This window comes from Petromyzon marinus, chromosome 20 (assembly GCF_048934315.1).
Source record: "Petromyzon marinus isolate PM22_M1 ecotype Great Lakes invasive population chromosome 20, UKy_Petmar_22M1.pri1.0, whole genome shotgun sequence".
Taxonomy (NCBI): Eukaryota; Metazoa; Chordata; class Hyperoartia; order Petromyzontiformes; family Petromyzontidae; genus Petromyzon; species Petromyzon marinus.
In genome coordinates this window covers 6,149,820-6,176,782 of record NC_133686.1, presented here as the reverse complement: position 1 = coordinate 6,176,782, position 26,963 = coordinate 6,149,820, and the positions used below count along the sequence as shown (strand labels likewise).

Genomic DNA, 26,963 nt, shown 5'->3' with positions numbered 1-26,963 from the left:
AGGGTATAGACGTTATTATAAAGTGAAGTACCATGCAAACATAATTAAAATGTTCTATGCAAACCCTTTAATTTTGGTTCCTTATAGCCAGTGAGTTGCTTTCCAGTGGCTGGAGGTTATATTTATTGTATGCATTATTTTCAGATATGACCTGTGATAAAAAAAGAAAAGTAATTCATGGTTTCTTTTACACACCCTTATTGTGATCTGCAGCAGGATTTAAAAAAAGAACAGTGTAAGATATGGCCAAGAGGCAGCTGAACAGTGGGTTATTTACAGGACCTACTCTTGCCATAAAAATCTTAGATGCACATGGCAATGGGAATTTGTAAGGAGAATAGTGGTGGTTGCAGCGGTAATTGTGAAGGCATCAGGACCAGGCATTGTAAACCTGTGGCACATTTGCTCAATTCATTTTGGATTTATTCAGCATGAGCTGCTACCAACTTTGCAAATGATCTATACACTCAGGATATGCACGTGCCTGAAACTTGCCCAGACCACTCAAGAATTTGCAGCCCAGCAATTGACCAGTCCATTAAACAAAACTCACAATACCAAAGAAATGTAGGCCGCATGTTGAGGCACCTGATAGGTGTGATCCCGTCATGTTGAAGAAAGGACCAACAGAAGGACACGGGCAGTGGGCTGCAGTTGACCATTGTGATGCGCCGTTCCACCTCCGTGTGGTTGAGCACGCACCCAAAGTCAATGCTCGTGTGATCGAAGGAGAGGTTGGGGAAATGTGTGTGTCCGAGCAGTGCCACGTGATCACGGTGAGGGTGGTGAGCGTGCTCGATGGTAAGAAGGCCCGTGGCGACGCGTGACGCTGCGTCGTCCCGGTACCCTGGCTCAAACGCCACCGTCACCTCCTGCTCCTCTCCGATGCCCAGCTTCAGGGCCTGGCACGCGGCACGCAACAGCACATGCCATCAGGTTCCTACCAACCACACACAACACTGAATACATGGCACGCTACCAAAAATTTGCACCACCGACCACACAGCAAAAAGTTATTGAAGCGTACATGGCTTGGTCATTTGAAAATAATCACGTGCTGTAAAGTGACTTGGTAAATGGATAGGAAGGTTAACATAAATATCACAAATGACACACGTAAGTAATGATTTATACAAAAATATATACTGTATTGTACATATATATATCTGAATAGTAAACATGTAAAATCATCGTGGAATTTGCATTTTTAACACTGAAGTCAACTTGGACACATGACATTTACTTAAATTAAGTGACTGAAAAAGAGTGGAAAGTGTAACGATTACAAGGAAATGCATTTAAAAAACATTGAGCTCACATTGTTGTAGATGTTTATATTAAAACTTACCAAACGGTATTTAAAGGGATGAGTTAAACAGCCACATAATTTAGTTTAGCATGTCATGTTATGCAGGTCTTGAAGGAATGAAAACCGAGATGTAATCGAAAAATGATTCTGTTAACACAGTAAAAAAAATCCCTGGGCCACCAATGAATTAGAAAATTCCCAAGAAATGATCCTGATGCAGCTGCTCAGTCAATTCACAACCACGGGTGTGAAATATTTCTAAATATTGCACCATCTAGAATAGGTAAGATGAGTATAACAATAACTATATAAAGCCCCCTGATGCTGAACATTGACACGTGATACATTACAAGAAAAGAGCTTGCACCAAGCTTATATGTACAACATATACAAGCGCCCAAGCCGCTGTTTCAGTGAACCGATGTGAAAAATAACAGGGTTGATTAAAAATAATAATAGGCTCCTTTTAATACGGTCAATGAGAAGAAAGTAAGATCACGATGCATTGGATGACTGGCCTCCTCTAGGAATAACTTACAAAATAAACAAATGAACACTGACCCAATGACAAGGGTTTATAATGTCACTTATGAGAACAGATAGTGAAAGCTAGGGGCGATATGATTCCAAAGAAAAAAAAAACCTTGCTGGATATTAAGACGAATGTGTTTGTTTATTTCTGCAGCCGTGCAGATAGAGAATTGTTTTTGGTATGTTGACTGTGTGAGGTCTCATAGCAGAGGTTATAATTGGGTTATTATAATTTTGAGGACAATAAAAAGGGAGTAATAACAGCTGTCACACTATACCCTTTATTAAAAAAGATAAATGGCTATTCTATATGCATGTTCATTTTGTACCTTTCCCTGCTGTGGGTTTTGCCTTGAACAAGTGGGAAACTGTCTGTTGTAAGACTCTCCCTTGTGTTTGTATTACACTCATAATAAAAATGCGCTCTTTCAGAGCAATACATTCAGAAAAATACCGTATCATGTTCCCCGTATCTTTTTCACTACATTCATTTTAGTAGCTGTATATTATTATATTGCATCATAACATAGTATTGAAAACCACAAATATGTTGTTTTTTATATATAAAATAGAGCAGCAATAAAAGCATGCTTTCCTGAATGACACAAGCATTGATTATTTTATTTGTTGCTAGATCCATCTGGACACAGCTTTGGTGCAGGTGGCTTTGGAGAAAATAATGACACATGCATAATTGCATACATTTATAAACATGAGCAATAATTTTCAAATAACCATGCGGGTAAGAAGAAAATATGCATGCTGTATACCACAATAAGATGAAAAAACACGTTGTAAATCACAACGTTCAGCAACGCTAAAAAGAACCAAATTTTAACTCGGCTGTGATCAATACCTCATTCAACACAGATTATTTAAGTCTATTATAGTAAAAACAACTGCATTTTAAAATCAGGTAAAAATTATAGCAGTGTTTTGTAATTTAAGAATAACAATGGCTATCAATTGATAAGACTTTGGCATCATATCACACTGGTCCTTCATATGCTGAAGATGGTTGATTTCCATCAGACAATGCTGCCTGATGAACAATTTTGCAAGATTAAACATTAACCAGCGAATATGTATTAGTTTCTATATTACAAATCATTCTTACAACTGATATAAACAAAAATAATATTTATGCTGTGGTAGAAACATACTGTACGAATACAGTGAGGGAAAAAAGTATTTGATCCCCTGCTGATTTTGTACGTTTGCCCACTGACAAAGAAATTACCAGTCTATCATTTTAATGGTAGGTTTATTTGAACAGTGAGAGACAGAATAACAACAAAAAAATCCAGAGAAACGCATGTCAAAATGTTATAAATTGATTTGCATTTTAATAAGGGAAATAAGTATTTGACCCCTCTGCAAAACATGACAGTACTTGGTGGCAAAAACCCTTGTTGGCAATCACAGAAGTCAGACGTTTCTTGTAGTTGGCCACCAGCTTTGCACACATCTCAGGAGGGATTTTGTCCCACTCCTCTTTGCAGATCTTCTACAAGTCATTAAGGTTTCGAGGCTGACGTTTGGCAACTCGAACCTTCAGCTCCCTCCACAGATTTCCTATGGGATTAAGGTCTGGAGACTGGCTAGGCCACTCCAGGACCTTAATGTGCTTCTTCTTGAGCCACTCCTTTGTTGCCTTGGCCGTGTGTTTTGGGTCATGGTCATGCTGGAATACCCATGCACGACCCATTTTCAATGCCCTGGCTGAGGGAAGGAGGTTCTCACCCACGATTTGACGGTACATGGCCCCGTCCATCGTCCCTTTGATACAGTGAAGTTGTCCTGTCCCCTTAGCAGAAAAACACCCCCAAAGCATGTTTCCACCTCCATTTCTGACGGTGGGGATGGTGTTCTTGGGGTCATAGGCAGCATTCCTCCTCCTCCAAACACGGCGAGTTGAGTTGATGCCAAAAAGCTCCATTTTGGTCTCATCTGACCACAACACTTTCACCCAGTTGTCCTCTGAATCATTCAGATGTTCATTGGCAAACTTCAGACGGGCATGTATATGTGCTTTCTTGAGCAGGGGGACCTTGCGAGCATTGCAGGATTTCAGTCCTTCACGACGTAGTGTGTTACCAATTGTTTTCTTGGTGACTATGGTCCCAGCTGCCTTGAGATCATTGACAAGATCCTCCCGTGTAGTTCTGGGCTGATTCCTCACCGTTCTCATGATCATTGCAACTCCACGAGGTGAGATCTTGCATGGAGCCCTTGGCTGAGGGAGATTGATAGTTCTTTTGTGTTTCTTCCATTTGTGAATAATCGCACCAACTGTTGTCACCTTCTCACCAAGCTGCTTGGCAATGGTCTTGTAGCCCATTCCAGCCTTGTGTAGGTCTACAATCTTGTCCCTGACATCCTTGGAGAGCTCTTTGGTCTTGGCCATGGTGGAGAGTTTGGAATCTGATTGATTGAGTGATTGCTTCTGTGGACAGGTGTCTCTTATACAGGTAACAAGCAGAGATTAGGAGCACTCCCTTTAAGAGTGTGCTCCTAATCTCAGCTCGTTACCTGTATAAAAGACACCTGGGAGCCAGAAATCTTTCTGATTGAGAGGGGGTCAAATACTTATTTCCCTCATTGAAATGCAAATCAATTTATAAAATTTTTGACATGCGTTTTTCTGGATTGTGTTGTTGTTATTCTGTCTCTCACTGTTCAAATAAACCTATCATTAAAATTATAGACTGATCATATCTTTGTCAGTGGGCAAACGTACAAAATCAGCAGGGGATCAAATACTTTTTTCCCTCACTGTAATTAGGAATCAGGCAATGTTACTGCATTGACTTTCACGGTTATTCTGTATAGCTCTGATATTTTTGGGTTGTACCGCATGTTGTTTGGCCTGATGTCCGACTTTTTGCTCCACGGGGCGGGAGCTTCTTGAGAAGCATGCGTTACAACTCGAAAACACATCAGAGAGCTATCGGGTAATGTGCTGCATTGCCTTGTGCGTGTAACTGACCCCACACAGGTGTAGACACGCTGGCCTCTAGCAGGGGCACTCACTGTGGCGCTGGGATCAGCAGGGCAGTCCTCTGGGAGGATGATACTGAAAGGAAACTCCAGGCTCAGGTTCATGGCCAGCGGCAGTGATGACACATTCTTAAGTTTCAGTTGCTCGTACTGTGGTTGTAGGGTGTCCTCTGGTCGCTGGCACATAAGGAGACAAGGTATATTAATATGTATATATTAATGATGACTCATGCTCTATGATGCAGGGATTCAATATCGTGGCAAAAATGGCATGGACATAACATAACAAATGTTTGTATTCAAAGTATCTTAACAGTTGGCTATAGTTATAATAATACACTCTATTTGTATATTTATATGTGAGATATAAAAGTTTCAAATACTGGATGAGGTTTATTGTTAAATCACATTTTTATGCAAACACCATGAACTGTATGGATTATATTTGTAAAAATTATTTTAAAAAATAACATGCGAGTCTATCCTTACAATAAATAATCCGATCTCAATATAGTATCACCATGTATATACATAGCGTAAATAAATATACAGTAAAACCTTGGATTGCGAGCAAAATTCGTTCCGGAAACGTGTTTGTAATCCAAAGCACTCGTATATCAAAGCACTCATATATCAGTTGTGATCACGTGACGCTCGGCAGACAAAGCGTATACATACTACTCGTATTGTAAGACCTCGCTCGTTTATCAAATTAATATTAATTAAAAAATTTGCTCGTCTTGCAAAACACTCGCAGACCAAGGTACTCGCAATCCAAGGTTTTACTGTATATAGTTATACGCATCCATGTTGTGACCAGACATTTTAATAAAGCGGGTGACAATTCCACCTGGGTGAATTGTCAGCTCTTACATTTGTCACTCAAACGCAACAATTAGAAAAACACCAGTGATATATCTTAGGTGTGCTTTTTTTCCACAACACCTACTTTTCATCTTATGAGTGGCAGACAATTATAGCTGAGAAAGCCAGCCCCTCACAACTGTCGCTGAATGTGTATGAACAATCATCCACCTTTCTGAAATTAAACAATCCTTTCTAAATTCCCTCTCATTTCATTATCTATCCATGTGCTGCTGGTGGGTGCGTATTATCCTCTAGGATTATATGGCACAAACCTTATGTTCATGTAATATATTTTGGAGCCTAAAGGTGACCTTGTCACAAACATGTGCTGTAACCAAATCTGGAGACTGCTGCTTTAACAATCCCAAAGCCAAAAAAAAGCTATTTAATTTAATGTAACAAACATCCCCTCTGGCTACATCATAGAGAAAACCAATTCTCTTGAATTCGATGATATGCCAGAGTAATATGGAGCAAGTATGCTAATAGATGACATTGGGTGCAATTTATATAGCTATTTTAGCCATTATTCTGACAATTTTTGGTAGAATGATGGTCGTTTTTTCAGGAAAATCGGGACAATTCAGCACTTTCCAAATTCACATGTGGCCGATACAACACAAAAATTACAATAATCCTGCATCTCCTTATGCCAAATTTATTAAATGGTTCAAAGTAGGCAGGGTTAGAGTGGAGTTTGGGAGGAACAAATGATGGTGAAACTATTATAAATGTGGAAAAAAATTACCATTGTGGAGAATTATGAAAATCACACTATGGGGAGTCCACACTGTGGGAGTGCTGACACAACGCGGTGGCCCATGTCGCACAAACTTGTATGCATGTTTGGCACCTCCATATCACGACATTTATTTAGCATTTTGACGCAAAATATATAGCAGTTTTTTGTTGCCCTAGACGTTGCTGCAAATGGCACAATGGAGCAGAGCAGGCATATGAAGACTATGAGAGTTACCATAAAGACAAAGACGATGTGGATGAGGATGATGTCCCTATGGATAACAATATCATTGAGAATTGCATGCTAAGTACCTTCTCCACCACAAAGCTGATTTGCCGCGACGAGAGTTCCAACAGCGGCTGGATGAACTCGCACCTAATGTTCATTCGCATGATCCTCTCTTTGCCCGACTGCTTACCAATAATGGCATGGCACACCATCTGCTCACTTACCACCTGATGGTGGCCAAAGGGAGAAAAAGAGGCATGTAATGTGAGTCACTCTGTGCTTGCAACATCAATGTAGCACCACCACGCAACATTTGATGAAGGCATGTAACATAGAATAATCTGTAAAATTATAGATATGAACTCATTTACACCATAGCACTGTCTTGACTTTTTAATTGCCAAATTAAAGCTTTTGTTAACAAGTATTGAAGATAGGCATTCTAAGTTTCAAATAAAAATCGAGAAGATCCGAATAAACTCACTTTTGAGTTACTCAAATTCAAACAATAACAATAGGCAGAATATAAGTATGCACGGACAGTAAACTATACCAATATATATGATTAATAGACACGTGATTATGAACACATGCAGAAAAGCATATGAAGTACATAGCATATTACACATGTATCACATGTAGGAATATGATTAAAAAAGTTATTTACTCATGTACATGTACTGTACAGCCATGAGTCAATTCACTTCTGGAATAGGGTCTCCCCATCCTGTGCGTTTCAAGTGGGTTACTTAAAAAAAAAATCATACTTCATCATGCTGGTCAGTGTAAGTTGGTGACGGTGGGGAGCAGTGGCCCAATCAGTCTTGTTGTAATACCTTCTGCTATCACATCACATAGCCTATAAAACCCTGCTGTGCATGGTGGCCACCCATCCACACACTAGCCACGCTCAAACCTGCTTAGCTTCTAAGATCTGACAGGATCAGGTGCATTTCGGGTGATTTTGTCAGAAGCTACAGAATGCGTATGTATATTTGTTTTCTTGATGTACACAACATTTGCAACCCGTTTGAAGCACTCATAATGACATTCGGCCAAGCGAATAATGTGGCAGAGGCCACCGGGCAGGTGTACACCAGTGCACAGGGGCAAGTATTTACGTGGCTATTGCGGTGGGCACTGGGTCCAATTACTCACCAGAGAGCCATGTTAATATCGGTTGCTCTGCCTAACAAGAATAGTGCTGTCAAGTCCCACCCATCTGATGGGGCTTTTCAAACACTTTTTCACTCTCCCTAATCATTGTGATTTAGACCTTTAACTTCCGTGACAGTCATCAAAGGAACAGTTGCCATTGCCATCATGCACTGAAATACATCAGCCTCTGCTAAAAATAACCCACCCACCATCTCCAACTTTGATTTACATCTCACGTAAAAGAGTGCAGTAAGTTTAATATTATACATCATTTGGTGAGTATATCACATCTGTGCACATTACATGCACATACTTCTACTACAAGATCGTACATATATAATTTTAATACGCAAGACATATCCATTCAATGAAATTAAGTTTGAATGATGTGTCAACTATGTCCCTTTGTCAATTCCCTCCTGGATAAAGGCCTCCCCCATTGCCGTGGTTGTCATGGGGTTGTTTAACCATACTTCACCCTGTTGGTCAGTGCTGGGGTGAAGGGTGAAGGAGGTGGGGGTGTTGGGGGCGAGAACCAGTTTCGATATTAATTGCCAATGATGTTAGCTATGGCCAGGAATAATACTCAGGTTGCCAGGTTCATTGCACAGTTTACGAACCACTATGCCACTCCTTCACCCCCAAAAATGATAAAGATTGTAAAATATTAAATGCTGATTGCAGATTCAAATGTCTTACACTGTGCTCTGTGCAGGAAAAGTTCACAAATTGTGTTGTATTAAATAATATTAACAAAGGGAATGCATAAACATACATGGAAGTAATAATGATCATACTCAAAGTAAAGTCATCCTGACATTCTTTGCAAAAGTCAAAATCAGAGCCTTACATTGCCCCAGTGTCAGGCTGACTCTGCAACAAGCATGAAAACACATGTGCCCAACCAGCACGCAGGCCCATTTTTAAGCAGTATACCATGCAAGTGGAAAAAAGAGCCACGTTATAAGGTGTTTAATTATATCAAACTAAAAAGTTTAAACGTAGTGAGAAAAAGAGGTCATTAGTTAAAAAGTTGGTCCCAAATTCCAGTCCAAGAGGCAGGAGTATTGATTGTGTTTTCCACGTATATTCATATATGTCACCGTGGTGGAGCTTGATTCCCCTAAGCCCTTGGGCATTCAAGCGAATTCCGCAAATGTTATTGAACTCAATAAACACAAATGTCAGCCTGGAGTGATGCGGTAGAGCCAGCTGGTTATCACCAGCGCCCACCTTCGGGACGTCAGAGAAGCCCTGCAGCAGCACGTCTATGCTCTCCCCAGGAGCCAGCTCCATGCGCGTTGGGTGCAACGAGAAGGCGGCACGTGTTGACGGCGGGGGGCCCACGGTCGTGCCGTCGTGGGCCCAGCCGCCCCTTCCTGTGGCGCGATGGCCCAGCTTTTTGGCATTCGACCGAGGAGCGGGGAAGCTCTCGCTCATCCAGTAGAGCTGGTGGGCGCGCCGGCCCATGTTGGTGAGCGTCAAGTGGAACTGGCACGGACTGGAGCTTTAGAGACGATAGGATGGTGGGTAAATTAGTTAATGGAACCCATGAATCCACACTGGAGAAGAATTGACTGCACTGTTGTTCCCCTATGTACAACAATGGGGCATTTCAAAACAAACCTCCCACACCTCTGCAGTCGTGCTGATCCAAATACAAATAATTTGGTGATACTCCATTGGAAGTACACACAGTCAAATAAAAAAAAATCAACACATTCAACAATAACACTGTCTTAAAAAGGACAATTATATAATTGTTGATGTTTCGAGCAGTGGCCCTTCTTGATAGTACATAAAAATAATGTTTACGTCTCATACCATACGGCAATTATATTGAAGGAATGTGTTGAGTTTTTCAAACACAAAGCAATTTTAAGGGTGTTCATTAATAAAAATGTAAACCCAAACAAAGCCTAAATTTCATTTGAACATACATTATTTGTTTCCATTGTATTATGTCATAGAAGGTAATATACACCGATGAAAAACTTTCTTATTTTGCCAAATTGGTATGTTGCTTTTCATTGAGATCAGAAACATGGGCATTTACAAAAAACAATTTAGAACAAGTGCTGTAAGGTGTGCTAACAAGCATGGAGAGGTGCATGTTTTAATTTTTTAAAATAATTACCAGGTAAAGGCCACTGAGCTATGTAGCTCTTTCCAAGAAACTACCTGGCCACAAATGAGAGCTCAATGAAGTGGCTTATCACGTGGAAATTAATAGCGGCCAAATACTTTAAATGCATGTTGATTATAAATGTGGAGGGGGAAACTGGAGGACCCAGAGAAAAATCCACACGACCAAGGGGAGAGAGACATGCAAACTCCAAATATACAACAGGTGTCAGGGTCGGGATCAAACCCACGATCTCCTGTACACCAAGTGAGGTATTTAACATCTTACCACCGTGGCACCCTGTTTGGAAGTACGCTGAGACAGGAAGAGGAACATGCACTAGAGATCAAATACAAGTTAAATACATCCTATTGACTGGAAATAAAAGTAAGTGGGCTTAGACTGGACACATCTTTGGAAGGGATGCTGGCTGATGGTTGAGACTGACAACTTAGTGGCAGCAAAATGAGGGAACGTGCCCAATAAGAGAGTGTCTATTATGGAGATGGAGCGGTGAAATCGGCTTGTGTGTGAGGTATTTTGATTGTTGCATTGCGTAACCATGAGCGATACTGATTGCTTGGGGATGACTTCATTCAGCAGCAGATTGATTATGGCTGATGAGTTATATTTCAAAACTTTTAATGATATAACACAAATGTTGAGTGTAATTTTACATGTTATTATCCAAGTATAAAGAAGTGAGGCTTTCATGCTTGCATTTTAAATGTGCTCATGTGCTCATGTTTATAACACTCTCTCTGGGGATTTACATTGAGAGCGAGTCAAAGTATAAACAAAGAATTGCCCAGGGTGGTAAGAAAGCCCTGAAGCTCAGTTTACAATGAAATAAGTTATAAACATCGTGGCTTACCGCAGTCTTGTTGCCAACGAGATTAGCTGCTAAAACACCAGGGGTACTTTGCAACAACAAGAACACAGATGGCCTACAATTTCACCAAATACCACTTTTATAATTTGAGGATGTAATATTTTCTCATTATGATGCCCTACTATGTGCTTGTACCTTGCTGCCATGGTAACAGGGCTTCTGGAAAGGTTCATTCTTGAAGGATATCACAAGACCCCCTTGTGGAGATTATTATTTACTGCACATTAATTATTCATCGCAATATCCTTTAACGATGTGAGAGTTCACTGACATTCATTAGCTTATTTGTTTTACAAGGAACAAGGATGCCTATAGTTAGCCTTGGACAGTGTTTATTATTTAACTCTTAAACTAAAAATATACGATGCTGAAAGCCTTAATGCATTGCCCTTGTTGGCATGTCTCTCCATCCATTTGTCTGCAACAAGTGGGCACAATCACTCTCAATATGAACACAACTTTAGAAGAGAGCTGTGCTGCTATTAGGGACTTCCTACACGAAAACTGGCCGAATTGTTCTAAGGGTTGCCAGTGCCCTTCTGGGCAGAACTGCTATCCGTGTCCCATTAACTTATAATGGGGCACTAGACGCACTGCTTACAGTGTTTGGTGCAAAAGCAACCGTTATAATCACTAATTACATACGTCCGAGAATAAACCGATGTTGATAAGCTTTACATCTTATCCATGCGTGCTCATGATTTAATTTTGTTGTATGTTGAAATTATTTGGTTTGGCACTGGCAAACTATACCACAATTTTAAGGATGATATCACAGGGATATTAAGGACCACTATACACCAGTGTGTTTGGGTTGTTCTCCACAAAATGATCCAGCAGACGCAGCAATAGAGCCAATGCCTGTGTGTAAATAGGTTCAGTTGGAGCATGATGGCCGCTGGGCTATCTAGCCACCAAAGTTATATCCTCAAATTCATGTCTACAATTATACATTAAAAAGGACACCCATGAAAGCTCCAAAATACTGCAGAAGTCATTTAGGGGATTTGACAATTACCCAAGTCTCAAGCGGCAAGAGTATTCGTTTTACATTGGATCCCAGCTATTGTAATGAGTCTGACAGTCAATCTGGGAAACGAAGACAAACGGTGGGATGAGAAGACATTGGAAGGGAAAGGATGAGACTGGGATGGGATGAAATTGGATTGGACAGGACGAGATTGGAAGGGTTGGGATGGAATGGGATGAGATTGAATGGGATGGCATCTTTAACAGCTGCAAGAAGATGGACCTCGTGGCCAAATGTCCTCCTAAACGACAGCACACTAACTCAGTTCTACACTTTTTAGAGTATGTATGTCTGTTGAACTTATTTCGCACCGTATGTAGCCAACGGTGCTAATCGGATGTGTGGGAGAAGAACAACAAACTAAACACAAAAAGCAGTTCTAAATAAACGATGAGCAAGCCTTGCGTAGGGCGCTGATAGGCAGTCTGGCTTTTGCCATATGTGGACATTTTAATTTCGCGCTTTGCATGGCCATTTGCTTGCCAAAAGCATGTGACCACCTGAAGTGATGTCCGAGGTTGACGGTGGGCGTGATGGGCGGCCGAGCCACGATGGTAGTGCCAATGCCCACGGCCTGCAGAGGCACTATGCATGGCTGCCCTTCCTCCACTACGATGTGCAACTTGTCTCGGAAAGCCACCGTGTCATCCAGGCGAACTGCCACGGCGAGCTCCACAACGCCTTCCGGTGGCACGGAACCCTTCGCTGGAACCACGCGCCACAGCGAGTTGGCTCGTGCCTGTGTGGGAGGGGCACACAGCAGTCAAGCAATGCCACAGTTGGAGATATTTCGCACCAAGAGCATAACTGTTCCGACGGTGCACTGCGGGCAGCCACTGAGCTCCTACAGTGTCGCAACTAATGAGAGCCCCGTTGGCTAAGATCTACGAGACAACAAATCGCACCGATCTCTCTTACCCCTTCCAGTACCTCCCCAGGGCCCTGGCTTCACAACCAAACAAATGACAGTGCTGATTAAGAGACCTGCCTTGCCCTTTGTGAGCAACTGGTGCCCTTTTTGTAACTTTCAGCCATGACATTTGTGCATTTCTGGGAACTGGATGGAATTATTGAAAGGCAGAAAACTGAATTTGCCCAAGCATGCTGCTGCTGCCATCTTCACATTATTATACTGTATTTGCATTTGTTTCATCAATATCAACGCGCAATATTATGCAGTGACAATATTTTTTGCCAGAAAATGCGTTTGTTTGCAAGACAAATGAATCTCAGATAGAACCTCAGATATATTGTGATCATTGCCACTGAGAGATAATTTAAAATATGGGTTGTCAATACATGAACAACATATTCTATAGCCTGCATACTTTGTAATACGAATCATACATTTCAATACTTTCCAAGCAGCTAGTAGTTTGCAATGGTTTATAATAGTTTTGAAACTCACATGTTCACATTGTCGGGTTTTGGGAGAATTATAAAAATATTGAGACAAATTTATACTTATTTGAAGTATTAACAATGTTTTTTTACATCTTGTGCAAAACTTTTAATCAATTACTTTGCCGAATAATTGTCTTCAATAGGTATCTAATTACAATATTGTCCTATATTTACACACTTTTAAAACATATAACTGGCTTTTTAAGAAGTTTAATGTGATATAGCACTTTCATTGCATTTTCAGTATTATTAATGCTCGCCTTTAAAATGGAAATATATCTGTCATTTATTCTAAAAAAACCCTCCAATTATACTGTGGGTTAGTACATTAACTAAAACGCAATATGTTTCCACTTACAGTCTTACCTTTAAAAATAAACATTCGACACAAAATCTCTCCCGGTTACTGGACAGTGAAAAGTGTCAGTTACTCATTCTGAAACTGGGCTTTTTGGTTAATATAAAAAAAACTGAGCATAATCCTAAATGCTAATCTGAGCTTTTATGCGCTACGGAAGCTCATTAACTTTGCACTATAATCCAACATGCTAATCTAAGTTCAATTCCTTTAACATGCCACGCTATTTATTGCCTTTACACTATAATACCCCATTAACACTACTTCGGCTACCTTTGTTCTCAAAAACGTATATAAACTCTTGCTGGTAACAGCTTCTCTTCACAAGGCAGCAGACATCGTGCTGCACGCAGCAGACATCGCGGCTGTCGCGATTTTCACATGAAGACGATGGCTCGTGTTGCTATCGAAACGTCGTGATTTATTTTGTTTTATTTCTACCCACGTGACTTACCGAAAAAAACAAAGAGCATAGAGTATGAGCATGAAGGTATTTGACTGTGTATAATACCGTCACGTTCTTCTCCGTCTAAAAAAGAAAGCAATTTTGTCAAAGAAAAACGACGCCTCTGCACATTTCTATTGGTCGTCTCCATTACCTAAAGGCCATACCACCGGCATCTAGGTCTAATCCCCCGTGACCCAAATGAATGTGGTTCAGCTTTAGGCTCAAAATCACTGAACATATAAAATCTGTAATGGGATTTCAATCTTCATCTTTGCAACAGCCTGGAATTCCCTTGCAGGTTGCTCATCCACTTATTAGCTATGCTAGGCCGCTGTTTGCAAGCGTTCTGCAGCGTGTTTATCCTGGCTGATCAATCTCATTTTGGTGAAACACATTGTCAAGCATTTGCTGCTGGAAACTGCACTCAAATTAACTGGTCATGCATGCACAAAACACTACATTTTGCGATAAATGCTGGAGCAAATGCAGTCAAGTGAAATTAAAGTGCAGAAGCCCTTGCTTGTTTAGCCTGGCTTTAATTTTGATTGGGTAAAATGTCTTGTGATGTGAATTATTAACCATGTGCAAAATAAGTTAACTATAATTGTCCTCTTCATCACCTTTGAAAAACACATGCAAATTAATAATAATCACTTGGACCTGATTCGAAGCTTTCGTGACTGCAGGAATTACTCTTTGGGTTTTTCGGTAAAGTCACGTATAAATAAGAAATAATAAAATAACATAATAGCATACGACGTTTCGGTTGCACCACAAGCAGCCATCATCAGGTGCAGAAGAGCTAAATTTACGAGAGAGAGGAAACACATAACCCCAGATGTATATACAGACACCCAAGTAGGGGGGAACTAACACAGATACAACAGGGGACACAGAGAGAGAAGCATACCAAACAAACAGGGTTTAGCTAAATTTGGAAACCATATAAAGCAACACAGACGGTCAGTCAAAACACAATTAACGCATAGTCTGGTTGAAAAAAACCAAAGAGTAATTCCTGCAGTCACGAAAGCTTCGAATCAAGTCTGAACCACCTCTACGGGGAGGTATGAGGTTTGTGTCTTTGTGTTGTCTCTGCTTATGTATCTGCCTTTGTGTCTTGGCTTGGATTTGTGTCTCTGTGCTGTCTCTGCCTGTGTGTGGGCCTTGGTGTTTCCGAGTGTGTGCTGCTGCGCCCCCTTTGCTCCATGCATACCTCATGCTAAATTGTCCCATTGTCTCTCAGCCTTACCTTCTCTGCCTATTTAAGGCGACTTCACTGTGTGCGTGTCTGTGCTGGTTCGCTCTACTTGGATGTCTATGTGTGTGTGCGCGGTCTGTATTTTAAATTTCATACTTAACTTGCAATTTAGCAATCTTTGAAATATCGTAATCAACCAGACTATGCGTTAATTGTGTTTTGACCAACCGTCTGTGTTGCTTTATATGGTTTCCAAATTTTGCTAAACCCTGTTTGTTTGGTATGCTTCTCTCTCTGTGTCCCCTGTTGTATCTGTGTTAGTTCCCCCCTACTTGGATGTCTGTATATACATCTGGGGTTATGTGTTTCCTCTCTCTCGTAAATTTAGCTCTTCTGTACCTGATGATGGCTGCTTGTGTTGCAACCGAAACGTCGTACGCTATTATGTTATTTCATTATTTCTTACTTATACGTGACTTTACCGAAAAAAACAAAGAATAATCACTTGCTTCTGGTAATGCAACCCATGCATCGTATTGTTATATTTTGGCAACATATTTAACAATTATAATGCGATTTCATTAGCTTTTCCAGATGTAATGTTTAAAAATGTTCTCTCAGTTTTCTGGCCCTATTTTCAAACTGCATGTGTGCAACATTTCAGTCAACTACAAACAATCCCGTAAATTATTGGAATCAGACACATTTTGTGAACGTAACGCTTAACATTTAAGGGTGAAAACGTATTCATTGCAAGTGTTCAGATCATCTCCCCATGTAAAGGGCCAGGAGTCAGTGCCAAGTCTTTTTTTATTGCTGAGAGTGAGGGCCAGAAATGAAAGAGGCTTAATTTAAACAAGATAAGCAGCAGCAGTCAAGCAACAACATCTATTTTTTTATCTGTATATATATTTTAAAATATATATTGGTAAATAAAGTCATGGTTTGTCAGTAGAGCAGAAAACAATAAGATCTATTTATATCTGCCAACCGTACACTCGTTGAGCACACGTTTGGCTGATTTATACACCAGTTCTCTTCATTGCAATTTAACTAAATCACCGAGGCGATACAAAATTTAGATAACAGCGTATGAGGATCTGTGCACTTGATGTTGCCCATTAAAGTGAATTGTTCTCGTCTTCAAATGATCAATGAGTGTCAGCCTCCGATCAGTAGAACTATAGGTAGGCATCACCTCAACTGAGCACATCAACAAGATTATGGAGGAGTGTGATATCACCTGGCTTTGGGGTGAGCCTACAGCTGCGTGCCAGCTCATCTGGCTGTTCATCCACGTTTATATGGGGCATTGTTCCCGAGCATGTCCAGTCACATTATAATGGAGCTGAATTTGTTTCACCATAATGCCAAATGACACGTGTGTACGACACCATCTGGCCAGCCACAAATCTCTTCCATGCTCTTCGTTGTGGTCGTGAGGTCATGGGTGTTTGCAAAGAGATAGCCCTCACCCTAATAGAGAGCGGGGATCACAACACCTTCACGTGGCCTTATCAAATGCACAGTCCTTCATTCTAGCCTCCGTTGGGCTACAGGCACCTCTGCAGATTACCAAAATCCCAAAGGATTGCCAACGCTAACAAGCTCCGAATTTATTTCCTGTTATCGGCACACATTCATCCGAGGCTGCAAAATCCCCTGTCACCATTTACCATGACGTTTTGTTTGGCACATTTGTGGAGCATACTGGTCTGAAAAGCTGGTGTTACAGCACTGAACAACGGCAGATGTTTAAGTCATCATATGACAAAACATACCAAAATATATGGCATGTTTCCCTTTAATAAAAACTTTCAAAATCAACTATAGTCTCACAGTTCAGACAGCTGCCAAACGTTATAGAGAACCCATAACCAATGAAAATGACATGAACATGAAGGCTGACAGTTTTCTTGATGTTTAATCCAAACCATTTCTCTAAGTTCAATACTCGCTTTGGTATACCTCAGGGGATCTATGCATTAAGTATCCAAGCCAATGCACAAGTATTCGAGTCAACTCATTGCACACAGCTTCTTGCCTATTTATTGAGTAGAACAACAGTAAAATTATACTTTTTATAGTAGTTAAACAATTTAATGAAGATATACCTGTTGAACGTTCCATCTCACTCACTAACGTTACGCGATATCATTACCAATCATTTGTGTCACTTTAATCCAAACATTATGGAGAAACGGGTCTGCAAACCAACCTGTGGATCATTAAACACACCGGTATTTTCTCAAAATCATGCCATTGTGTGTTGGTGCAAAATGAAAAGATGCATGCAAAATTACTTGCAATTATAAAGTTGAGCACACAAAACTCTTCATGGAAATAGGAACCCTCAGAGAGAATAATGGCACAACCCTGTGGTAAAGGTCTGGAATCCTATGTTGCTAGATACAATACCAAGCCACTGACTATCATTGCTGGTCAATTGCACTGTGTAGTATTGTGAGCATCGTAGCAACGGTTGGCTGAAGCTATTTAAGGGTCTCCTTTGGCCAAAGTCTTTGTGATTGATAATGTCAATCCGTGGAGGGTGTATGCTATTGACACAATGTTTAAGTTCAATTTAAAATATGTATCACATCCTACAATTAATTGAAAGCAGGGATGATAAACGATGCATCCTCCCTAAAGGAAGCGATACGTTTAACATTTGAACCTTATGGCGGGACCCCGGGGTCTCATGAGCCCCCGGCTCTCGCATAAATTGCGTTGCGACATCATTTCATGTCTGTTGAAGGCGAATGATACGGCAATCTATTCCGCTCGACGAGCTCTACACGATGCCCTAATCAAAGTTTAAAAGTTTTATTTATGACTACGGCAATTTTGGCAACGACGGGTGCTTGGTGTAGAACGAGGAGAGGATTGATTTCTGGTGCGTCGCGGCGTTTATGTGCGAGGTGGGATGGAGTCGCCAAAAATAAATACATTTATTACGATTTTGACTTCCGTTTATTCAGGACCCCGGAGTCCCGCCATAAGGTTCATTTGCCAATGAATTATGTGCCTTCTTGAACTTGTTATATCTGAGTTTCTCCTCATAAGCAGGGTGTAGGGCATGGATATATAATTTATGGGCCACTACTCCATTTAATACAGTTCCCAGCCACATGAGGCCTTCCACTTTGAAACAATATTTATCTGTCCCTGCAAGCATCTCAGCCGTGTGCCTACTTAGAAAGAGCGAGCTAATATGAATGTGTTATGGAGAGGAGAGCAGGTGCAGGAATAACCCTTTGTGCTCTAAAGGTAAGCCATAACAATTTTTCGCGCTATCATTGGAAAACACTCAGGTCTATGTAAATTCGTGGCTGCCGCTAAATGCATTTGACAGTCTCATTGAGCCTTGAGCCAGATACAAAGTTCCCCACCCATTGTGCATGGATTTTCGAAGGCAATGACTTTACCGTCTTGACGCTGAAGTGTGCGGGTATTGGCGACTGGTTGGAGAGTTTGAGCGTGCGCGTGTGTTCATCCAACACGGACACCGGGCCCCACGACACATCTGCTGGCGTCACGTGTACCACCGGGCCCTGGCCCATGCACAGGAGTCTAACTCGCTAAAGATAAAAGAAGCACGAAGGTGGAAATGTTAGTCTTGTGTGCACAATGGACAAACAAAAAAAACGTTTTTTATATATATAAAATCACTGCAATTATTTTCCGCTTTTAGAATTTAAGCACATGTAAACATGCCTCAAGATAAAAGGGAGCAGCACTGAAACATGGAAAAATGTGAAATTTAAATGCTACATATGAATGCATTATGCTTTTTTAAAAAAATAATTATATGGAACTTGTTATTGCTAGGATTCCGCATTTGTAATTTTATCTGTCATGGAAATTGCTATTTTAGTTGATCTAATTTTGATATTTTTCTGCTTTGAAAGCATTCGCATTTTTTCAATAATATCAATGCATTACAGTAAATATAAAGAGCGTCTAGGGACATGCACACATAAACCACTTTCATTAGCAGCCCGTGGTGCATAACAATGAGTTATGAGAATGGGAGGAGGGGGAATTAGTGACCCCCAACCTTTTCTGTTAAGACTTCTTTATTGGGCTGTGGTTTGCTGATGTGTTGACCGCTGCTTGTACACACAGCCAGAGTGACTGCGAAATGGACAAGCACTAATAAGTCTGGATATGCCACCGTTCACACCGTATTACTGAAACTCCTTGAAACTAAATTAACTAATGATATATAGCTCACTGGAGGGTACATGAACATGAGGTTTCACTCCTCTCTGCATATAATATGTATTCACTTAAATGATGGATATTTCAATATATCAGTAGACTGTATACTTTGATGCAATTACATGCCTCAAGGTAAGTTCTGTGGCAGCTAAACAAATCAAACTTAACCCTTTCATATACCCTTCAAAAATGATCAAGTGCTGCCATTGGTTTAATGCCCTCTCCTGGTAAACCTTACCAGACTGTATGACCACCAATGACAGGTTTTAGGAGTAAGCATATGCAATTTAATGAACCAAGGGAAACACCTTGAAATTGTAAAACATTAAATTATGCGAAACAGACTTCACCTAATATAATAACAGCCCGGTGCAGTTAGCAATTGTGACACAAATTGGTAAAAAGGGGGTGACACTTTTCATTATCTAGCCACGTAATAGTCTACTAATTATGATAATCATGATCCATCACTAATGGGTGACACCTTCCGACCATCAATAAACAATTTTTAAAATGTATCTGCAATGGTTGAAATAACATGTTAAATGAGATAAAGATCATCATGTCCATGCCTTGGGATAGTAATGTAACATGACAATTAGACATTACCTCTTGACAATATTTTCAATACTGTTAAATGGGAAAAATATATGTTTAGTTCAGGCAGCAGCTAACACACAATATAATACAATGACATCCACTTTTGCAGAGATCACCATAGTCCTGTGTCTTATGTCTACCAATCAATAGGTGTGTGCAGCCAATACTACCTAATTCACAATTGAATGGATTAATATGTAACACTTGAACGGCTAAGATAGGAAAGCTGTCCCATGGTAAAAGCCAGAAGACTGATGCTTGAAACTCACTGCAGAAGGTAAATCATTGGCCATAATATATGTATAATTAACAAAAAATTCCTCTCTATTAGCATGACCTGTGGATAATAAAAAAAAGTCAAAATGCAATAAAAATTGTATTATGTCAAGTAAAAAATACATCATTCTGTATTTTTGTTTTGCAATGTAAGTGCATGCTTGTGTGCACAACATGTCATAGACTAAAATGATGATGGTAAATAGATTGTTGAACATTTGCTGAGGTATTTTTGTGAATACAAACCCTTAGATTGTGTGGCATAAATGTAACATTAATGTCCATCGCAATATCACTCATGAGGACAGCGTTAGTTATACTTATACTGTAATATCCCTGCAAAAGAAATAAAAATAGGCAGTGGGATTCAAAGCACTTTGCCACTATGAAATGTTCAAACAATTAGTAATTTATACGTGAGTTTTGCTCTTCCAATGGTTTGTATTATGGACCTTGTATTTCTTAGCGTGCTAAGGAAAATAATTGGAGTGAAGGCTCAATGCACAGTACATACAGGAGTAAGAATACATGATGGTCATGTAATGTAATTTAAATAAATTTTGTTACTAACCATATAATAGCTTGATGAGATATATCTTAAACAGGAAACTTTTATGGCACTCATGACTAAGATAGCTCTTGAATATTTCCAAATTTGGAAAATGATGTGGAATATATTCGCAAGCACGGCCTACTGTTGTGTTTCATCTCACAGGATCTACAACATTCACATTATAGCAGAGGGCATACTTTGGTAAAGCCCTACAGCCCAACTGGGCATCTGTGGGAATTAAGTCATCAATCCTACCCAGACTGGTGCAGTGACAAATACATTAAGAAACAGGCTTATCCCAATGCCTAGCAATGATTTTTCATAGGCTATCACATTGAGTCATCTTTCTCTAAAATTAAGCACACTTCCAGTACTCAACATCAAAACTTTTGAACCTCAAATCAATCTCATCCATCGGTGGCTCCTGCTTAGCACCTTGGTACTCAAGCATATAACAATGCCATGTCTTCATCAGTTAAAATCAATTGCTATGCTCACGATACAAGCCTAACATTGTGCAGGAATGTAAATTGTGTATACAAATTATATACCAATAGTCATTTAGTTGAATGAAAAAAACAAGACAGAACAAATAAAGCAGCAAACATGAGATATATAACAGAAACAAGGCAGTACACACAAGACAACATATAATATAGACAGTACCGATAAGGCAGACAGTATGTTACAAGATAGAGGAAACAAATTAGTCAATGCATAAGAGGTGTGCAGCATATAAACCAAACAGACAATTACAATGGGACAGTACCAAGTAGGCCAGAAATAATTCATGCGCAAATGCAATCATGAGCTCGAGCCACAACGACTCATGAAACTCCTGGGAGAGTCAATGGTTACATCCCTCGTACTCACCACAGGAGGCTCTTTGCTACCAAAGACGACGATGTTGGCGGTGACGCTTTGCTCCCCCAGCTGCTGTGCATGCACCAACAGCGGCAGTTCTGTCTGCGAGGCAGGCTCCAGCACGCCGAACGCAGATGGGCTTCCAAAAGTTATTCCATGCACTTCATCTGGGGACTGATGCCAAATTTGTTTGTTATATACCATGCTGTGAAAAAGGGCCGAAGGTGGACGGCAGATTTGCGCGTGTGTACGTTTGTTTGGGCATCAAATAAATACGAGATTCTAAAAATGTATATGTAATTTCCAGATTTTGTCCATTCACTATGAGACAAATGCCCCCATGCCATGTCAGTTGACCATATTGATCAGTTGATGAAGGCAGCCCTGACGTTGCCTAGGAATAGGAGTTGACAGAGCAGTGTATTAACCACGGTATCACTGTTCCATCCCTGTAAGGTATAAAGGGACTAGAACTGGCACATATTTTAATCATAATTATAATGGAAATCTACTCGGGTATCTCTCAGTCAGAGGTCCTTAATATTTGCAATCATAATTAATGTAAAAAAAATGTATACATACTTTAACATGATTATTGTAAGGTGCTACAAATGTATTATTTTAACATGCTATAGATTAATCAAAGTGTGTTCCGTAACAATAGGTAAATGTAATGGAAAATATATTGTTATAAAGCTAAACGTGTCAGTAAATTTACATCAAATTGCCTTGAAATTATTAAATATACAATTGTCTTCCTTGTATAGAAAGTCAGTTTTGGTGTAAAAAATAATAATATTGTAAGTAAAAAGCAATAGGAGCAGGACAATGACCACTTAAAACAAAAACGTGTGATAGTCTAAAATGTGGTAGGCATCCCGTGGTGACCGCTACACTCCGAAGAGTTTGCGACTGATGACGATGATTATCAGCAGGTATGATATGATAAACTGGCCACAGAAAATGCTCATTCTGCATGTTTTTAAAAAAATGGTGTTCATTGACAAGCTGAGTACTGGTTTGGGGTTGCATACAAAGGCACAAATCTTCCAGTGCTACGTGTTATTTGAAGTTAAGTACAGTACTTCCAAATTTGACTTAAAACGTTCGTGACTGCAGGAATTCATATTCTTTGGTTCTTTCGGTAAAGTCACGTAGATAGAAAAATAAAAAAAAAGTGAATACAAATTAAAAATAATAAAAATAATAAAAAAACAAAAAACACTAATGTAGACTGTAGCCTGGTTTATATTCTTGGTTCATTCGGTAAAGTCACGAAGAAGGGAAACAATAAAATAATAAAAATACGTGACTTACCGAAAGGACCAAGAATATGAATCCCTGCAGTCACGAAAAGATTTGAAATCAAGAAGTAGCCTGGTTCTTAATCGGAGTGAGTGTACTGGCAATCTATAATGTAGCCTGTAGCCTGGTTATTAAGTTTTTTTATTTTTATTTTATTTTTATTACTGAAATAATCAATAAGTCTACATTTTAGACTGCCAGTATGCTCACCGAGGTTAAGAACCAGGCTACAGTCTATATTATAGACTGCCAGTACACTCACACAGCTTAATGACCATTGCCACAGTCTACACTATAGACTACCAGTACACTCAACAAGGTTAATATCCAGGCTACAGTCTACATTATAGATTGCCAGTACATTCACTCCGATTAAGAACCAGGCTACAGTCTACATTCGTGTTTTTTGTTTGGTGATATTTTTATTTATTTATTTTTATTCACTTTATTTTTATTTTTCTATCTACGTGACTTTACGGAAAGAACCAAAGAATAGTACTACCAATGATTTGTGTTTTTTCAAGACAATCGAGGTGGCTGGGTAGTTCAGAGGTCAGATGATATATGCAAAACATTAGTCGAATGGCATGGCTAGTGCTGCCCCCTATTTCGTGGACCAGAGACCACTTGAGTGGATGTAAGAGGTGACATCCACTTCCATAGTCAGTTCTCTTACACAGATGGGTTGCAATCTTCTGCGTGAAATTCGAATGGATGCCCACAGCAACGACTGGGATAACAATGTAGAATGAGTCAGAAAAAAAGCAGTTACAAATTTCACACCTGCAATTGCAGGTCGTAGCGGGCAGGTAGTGACGAGGCGTTGGTGAGAAGCAGCTTCCTTCTGTACGAATAGCGAAGGAAACAACGGCCAAAGTCCAGCTCTCCCTCGCTGGGATCAATCTGTGGTACCACACAGCTACACACAAAAATATAAAATAATAATAAATCGCCGATTAAGCTTTGTACATTATGAAACATCATTAAATTAGAACGAGGATATTAAACATACTTATTTTACAACAATGGGTCTCAAAAATGCAAGGTGTAAAACATAAAATGTGGCATTAAATTAGATAACACTATGTAATACGATTTTTGTTCCTGGGAAGTGTTATTTTCTAATTGCTTATGCCTTGAAAGTATAGAAAATGGCTATTATTATTCCCCACAAACTTGGCTTTTGTGACCAGGACTATACGTGAAGGAATGATACAAATGCACACCACGTTTTCTCATTGAAAATAGGTAAATGTCAAAATATCACTGTCCTGGTCACAAAAGTGAAGTTTGTGGGGAATAATAGCCACTTTCTGTACTTTTGAGGCATAAGCAATATGAAAATAACACTTACTACCCAGGAACAACAATTAATTTTTTGTTACACAGTGTAATGTAACAGCAATGTACAATACATAACAAACAAAACAAGGGGTTAAAATACTCATAGCAAACACAGCCTGTAAATGTATAGCCATGTGTGGCCTCTGTTTTAAACAAGTTTCAGATTTTTTAGCATTTCTAAAGCTTACACAACACGTAAAGCCAAAAATCCTGATCCATAAGATTAGAGTGATGACACTTCTCCATTAATACGAAGAGGACATATCTGATTACCATTAGAGCTATTGTGATAAAAACGTGGCATTTGGTGATAAATCACAAGCTGCAATGTTCAAACAAGCTAAAATGTGGCTCCATTTTATAAACAACTATGGTTTACCTGTGGTCCATTTTTCACTCGTGAAAACCAACTGGTTAAACGTACGGTAAAGTCCTCTATTTACATTGGGGATGCGTCCATGGTAAACGCGACGTTAGGTGAAACTATGTAAATCAAACCCTTATTTTATTATTGACTTAATTATATAAATTTAGGATACATTCCTGGGGTAATTTTTTGTCAACATTTTCTGAAAAAACACGTGACATAAGTACCCAAAAAAATGTCAAATAACAAGTTTGGGTCACCGTGGTGCGTCGTCATGCACGCTGCCGAAACGACTGCTTTCATTTCTTTCAATTAAAAAAAACCGTTGCAGTGAATCACTGCGTTTTAAACTTAACTATAGTCCCTAATTCGTTGGTGACATTTTAATGCAACCATGTAAATAGAGGACTTACCGTAATGCAGAGTCAAAAAATTACGTTTGTTAAACTGCACAATGTTGCGGGTCATACTTGGCCGAGATGGGCAGTGCCAGCACCTCCTCGCCCACCCCTTTCACGTCCACAACTAGGGCTCCTTCATATAACGTCACTGTGTTGGAGCACAATGTCACCTGTTTGCAAAGTTGGGAAAAACATTTGGTCATTAACAGCAAATTACCACGAACAACTTGCTGCATCAAAATGAAATATGCCACAATAATAGAAAAAAGTGCATACAGTGAGGGAAAAAAGTATTTGATCCCCTGCTGATTTTGTACGTTTGCCCACTGACAAAGAAATGATCAGTCTATAATTTTAATGGTAGGTTTATTTGAACAGTGAGAGACAGAATAACAACAAAAAAATCCAGAAAAACGCATGTCAAAAATGTTATAAATTGATTTGCATTTTAATGAGGGAAATAAGTATTTGACCCCTCTGCAAAACATGACTTAGTACTTGGTGGCAAACCTTTGGTGGCAATCACAGAGGTCAGACGTTTCTTGTAGTTGGCCACCAGGTTTGCACACATCTCAGGAGGGATTTTGTCCCACTCCTCTTTGCAGATCTTCTTCAAGTCATTAAGGTTTCGAGGCTGACGTTTGGCAACTCGAACCTTCAGCTCCCTCCACAGATTTTCTATGGGATTAAGGTCTGGAGACTGGCTAGGCCACTCCAGGACCTTAATGTGCTTCTTCTTGAGCCACTCCTTTGTTGCCTTGGCCATGTGTTTTGGGTCATTGTCATGCTGGAATACCCATCCACGACCCATTGTCAATGCCCTGGCTGAGGGAAGGAGGTTCTTACCCAAGATTTGACGGTACATGGCCCCGTCCATCGTCCCTTTGATGCGGTGAAGTTGTCCTGTCCCCTTAGCAGAAAAACACCCCCAAAGCATGTTTCCACCTCCATGTTTGACGGTGGGGATGGTGTTCTTGGGGTCATAGGCAGCATTCCTCCTCCTCCAAAAACGACGAGTTGAGTTGATGCCCAAGAGCTCCATTTTGGTCTCATCTGACCACACCACTTTCACCCAGTTGTCCTCTGAATCATTCAGATGTTCGTTGGCAAACTTCAGACGGGCATGTATATGTGCTTTCTTAAGCAGGGGGACCTTGCGGGCGCTGCAGGATTTCAGTCCTTCACGGCGTAGTGTGTTACCAATTGTTTTCTTGGTGACTATGGTCCCAGCTGCCTTGAGATCATTGACAAGATCCTCCCGTATAGTTCTGGGCTGATTCCTCACCATTCTCATGATCATTGCAACTCCACGAGGTGAGATCTTGCATGGAGCCCCAGACCGAGGGAGATTGACAGTTCTTTTGTGTTTCTTCCATTTGCAAATAATCGCGCCAACTGTTGTCACCTTCTCACCAGGCTGCTTGGCAATGGTCTTGTAGCCCATTCCAGCCTTGTGTAGGTCTACAATCATGTTCCTTGGAGAGATCTTTAGTCTTGGCCATGGTGGAGAGTTTGGAATCTGATTGATTGATTGCTTCTGTGGACAGGTGTCTTTTATACAGGTAACAAGCTGAGATTAGGAGCACACTCTTAAAGGGAGTGCTCCTAATCTCAGCTCGTCACCTGTATAAAGGACACCTGGGAGCCAGAACTCTTTCTGATTGAGAGGGGGTCAAATACTTATTTCCCTCATTAAAACGCAAATCAATTTATAACATTTTTGACATGCGTTTTTC

General features: G+C 40.1%; 1 protein-coding gene across 4 annotated transcripts in view; it reads right to left on the bottom strand.

Moving 5' to 3' along the window:
• The window catches only part of HYDIN (HYDIN axonemal central pair apparatus protein), a 121,804-nt gene that overhangs the window by 65,448 nt on the left and 29,393 nt on the right, over positions 1-26,963 (bottom strand). For all 4 annotated transcript variants that reach the window (XM_076068263.1, XM_032957669.2, XM_076068264.1 and 1 more), the window contains exons 15-23: positions 25,297-25,397; positions 23,899-24,034; positions 21,820-21,984; positions 18,722-18,874; positions 12,383-12,621; positions 9,069-9,342; positions 6,761-6,904; positions 4,874-5,017; positions 589-902 (exon numbers count right to left, since the gene is read on the bottom strand). In XM_076068263.1, coding sequence (XP_075924378.1) covers positions 589-902; positions 4,874-5,017; positions 6,761-6,904; positions 9,069-9,342; positions 12,383-12,621; positions 18,722-18,874; positions 21,820-21,984; positions 23,899-24,034; positions 25,297-25,397 — 1,670 coding nt within the window. The remainder of the gene's footprint in view (positions 1-588; positions 903-4,873; positions 5,018-6,760; positions 6,905-9,068; positions 9,343-12,382; positions 12,622-18,721; positions 18,875-21,819; positions 21,985-23,898; positions 24,035-25,296; positions 25,398-26,963) is intronic.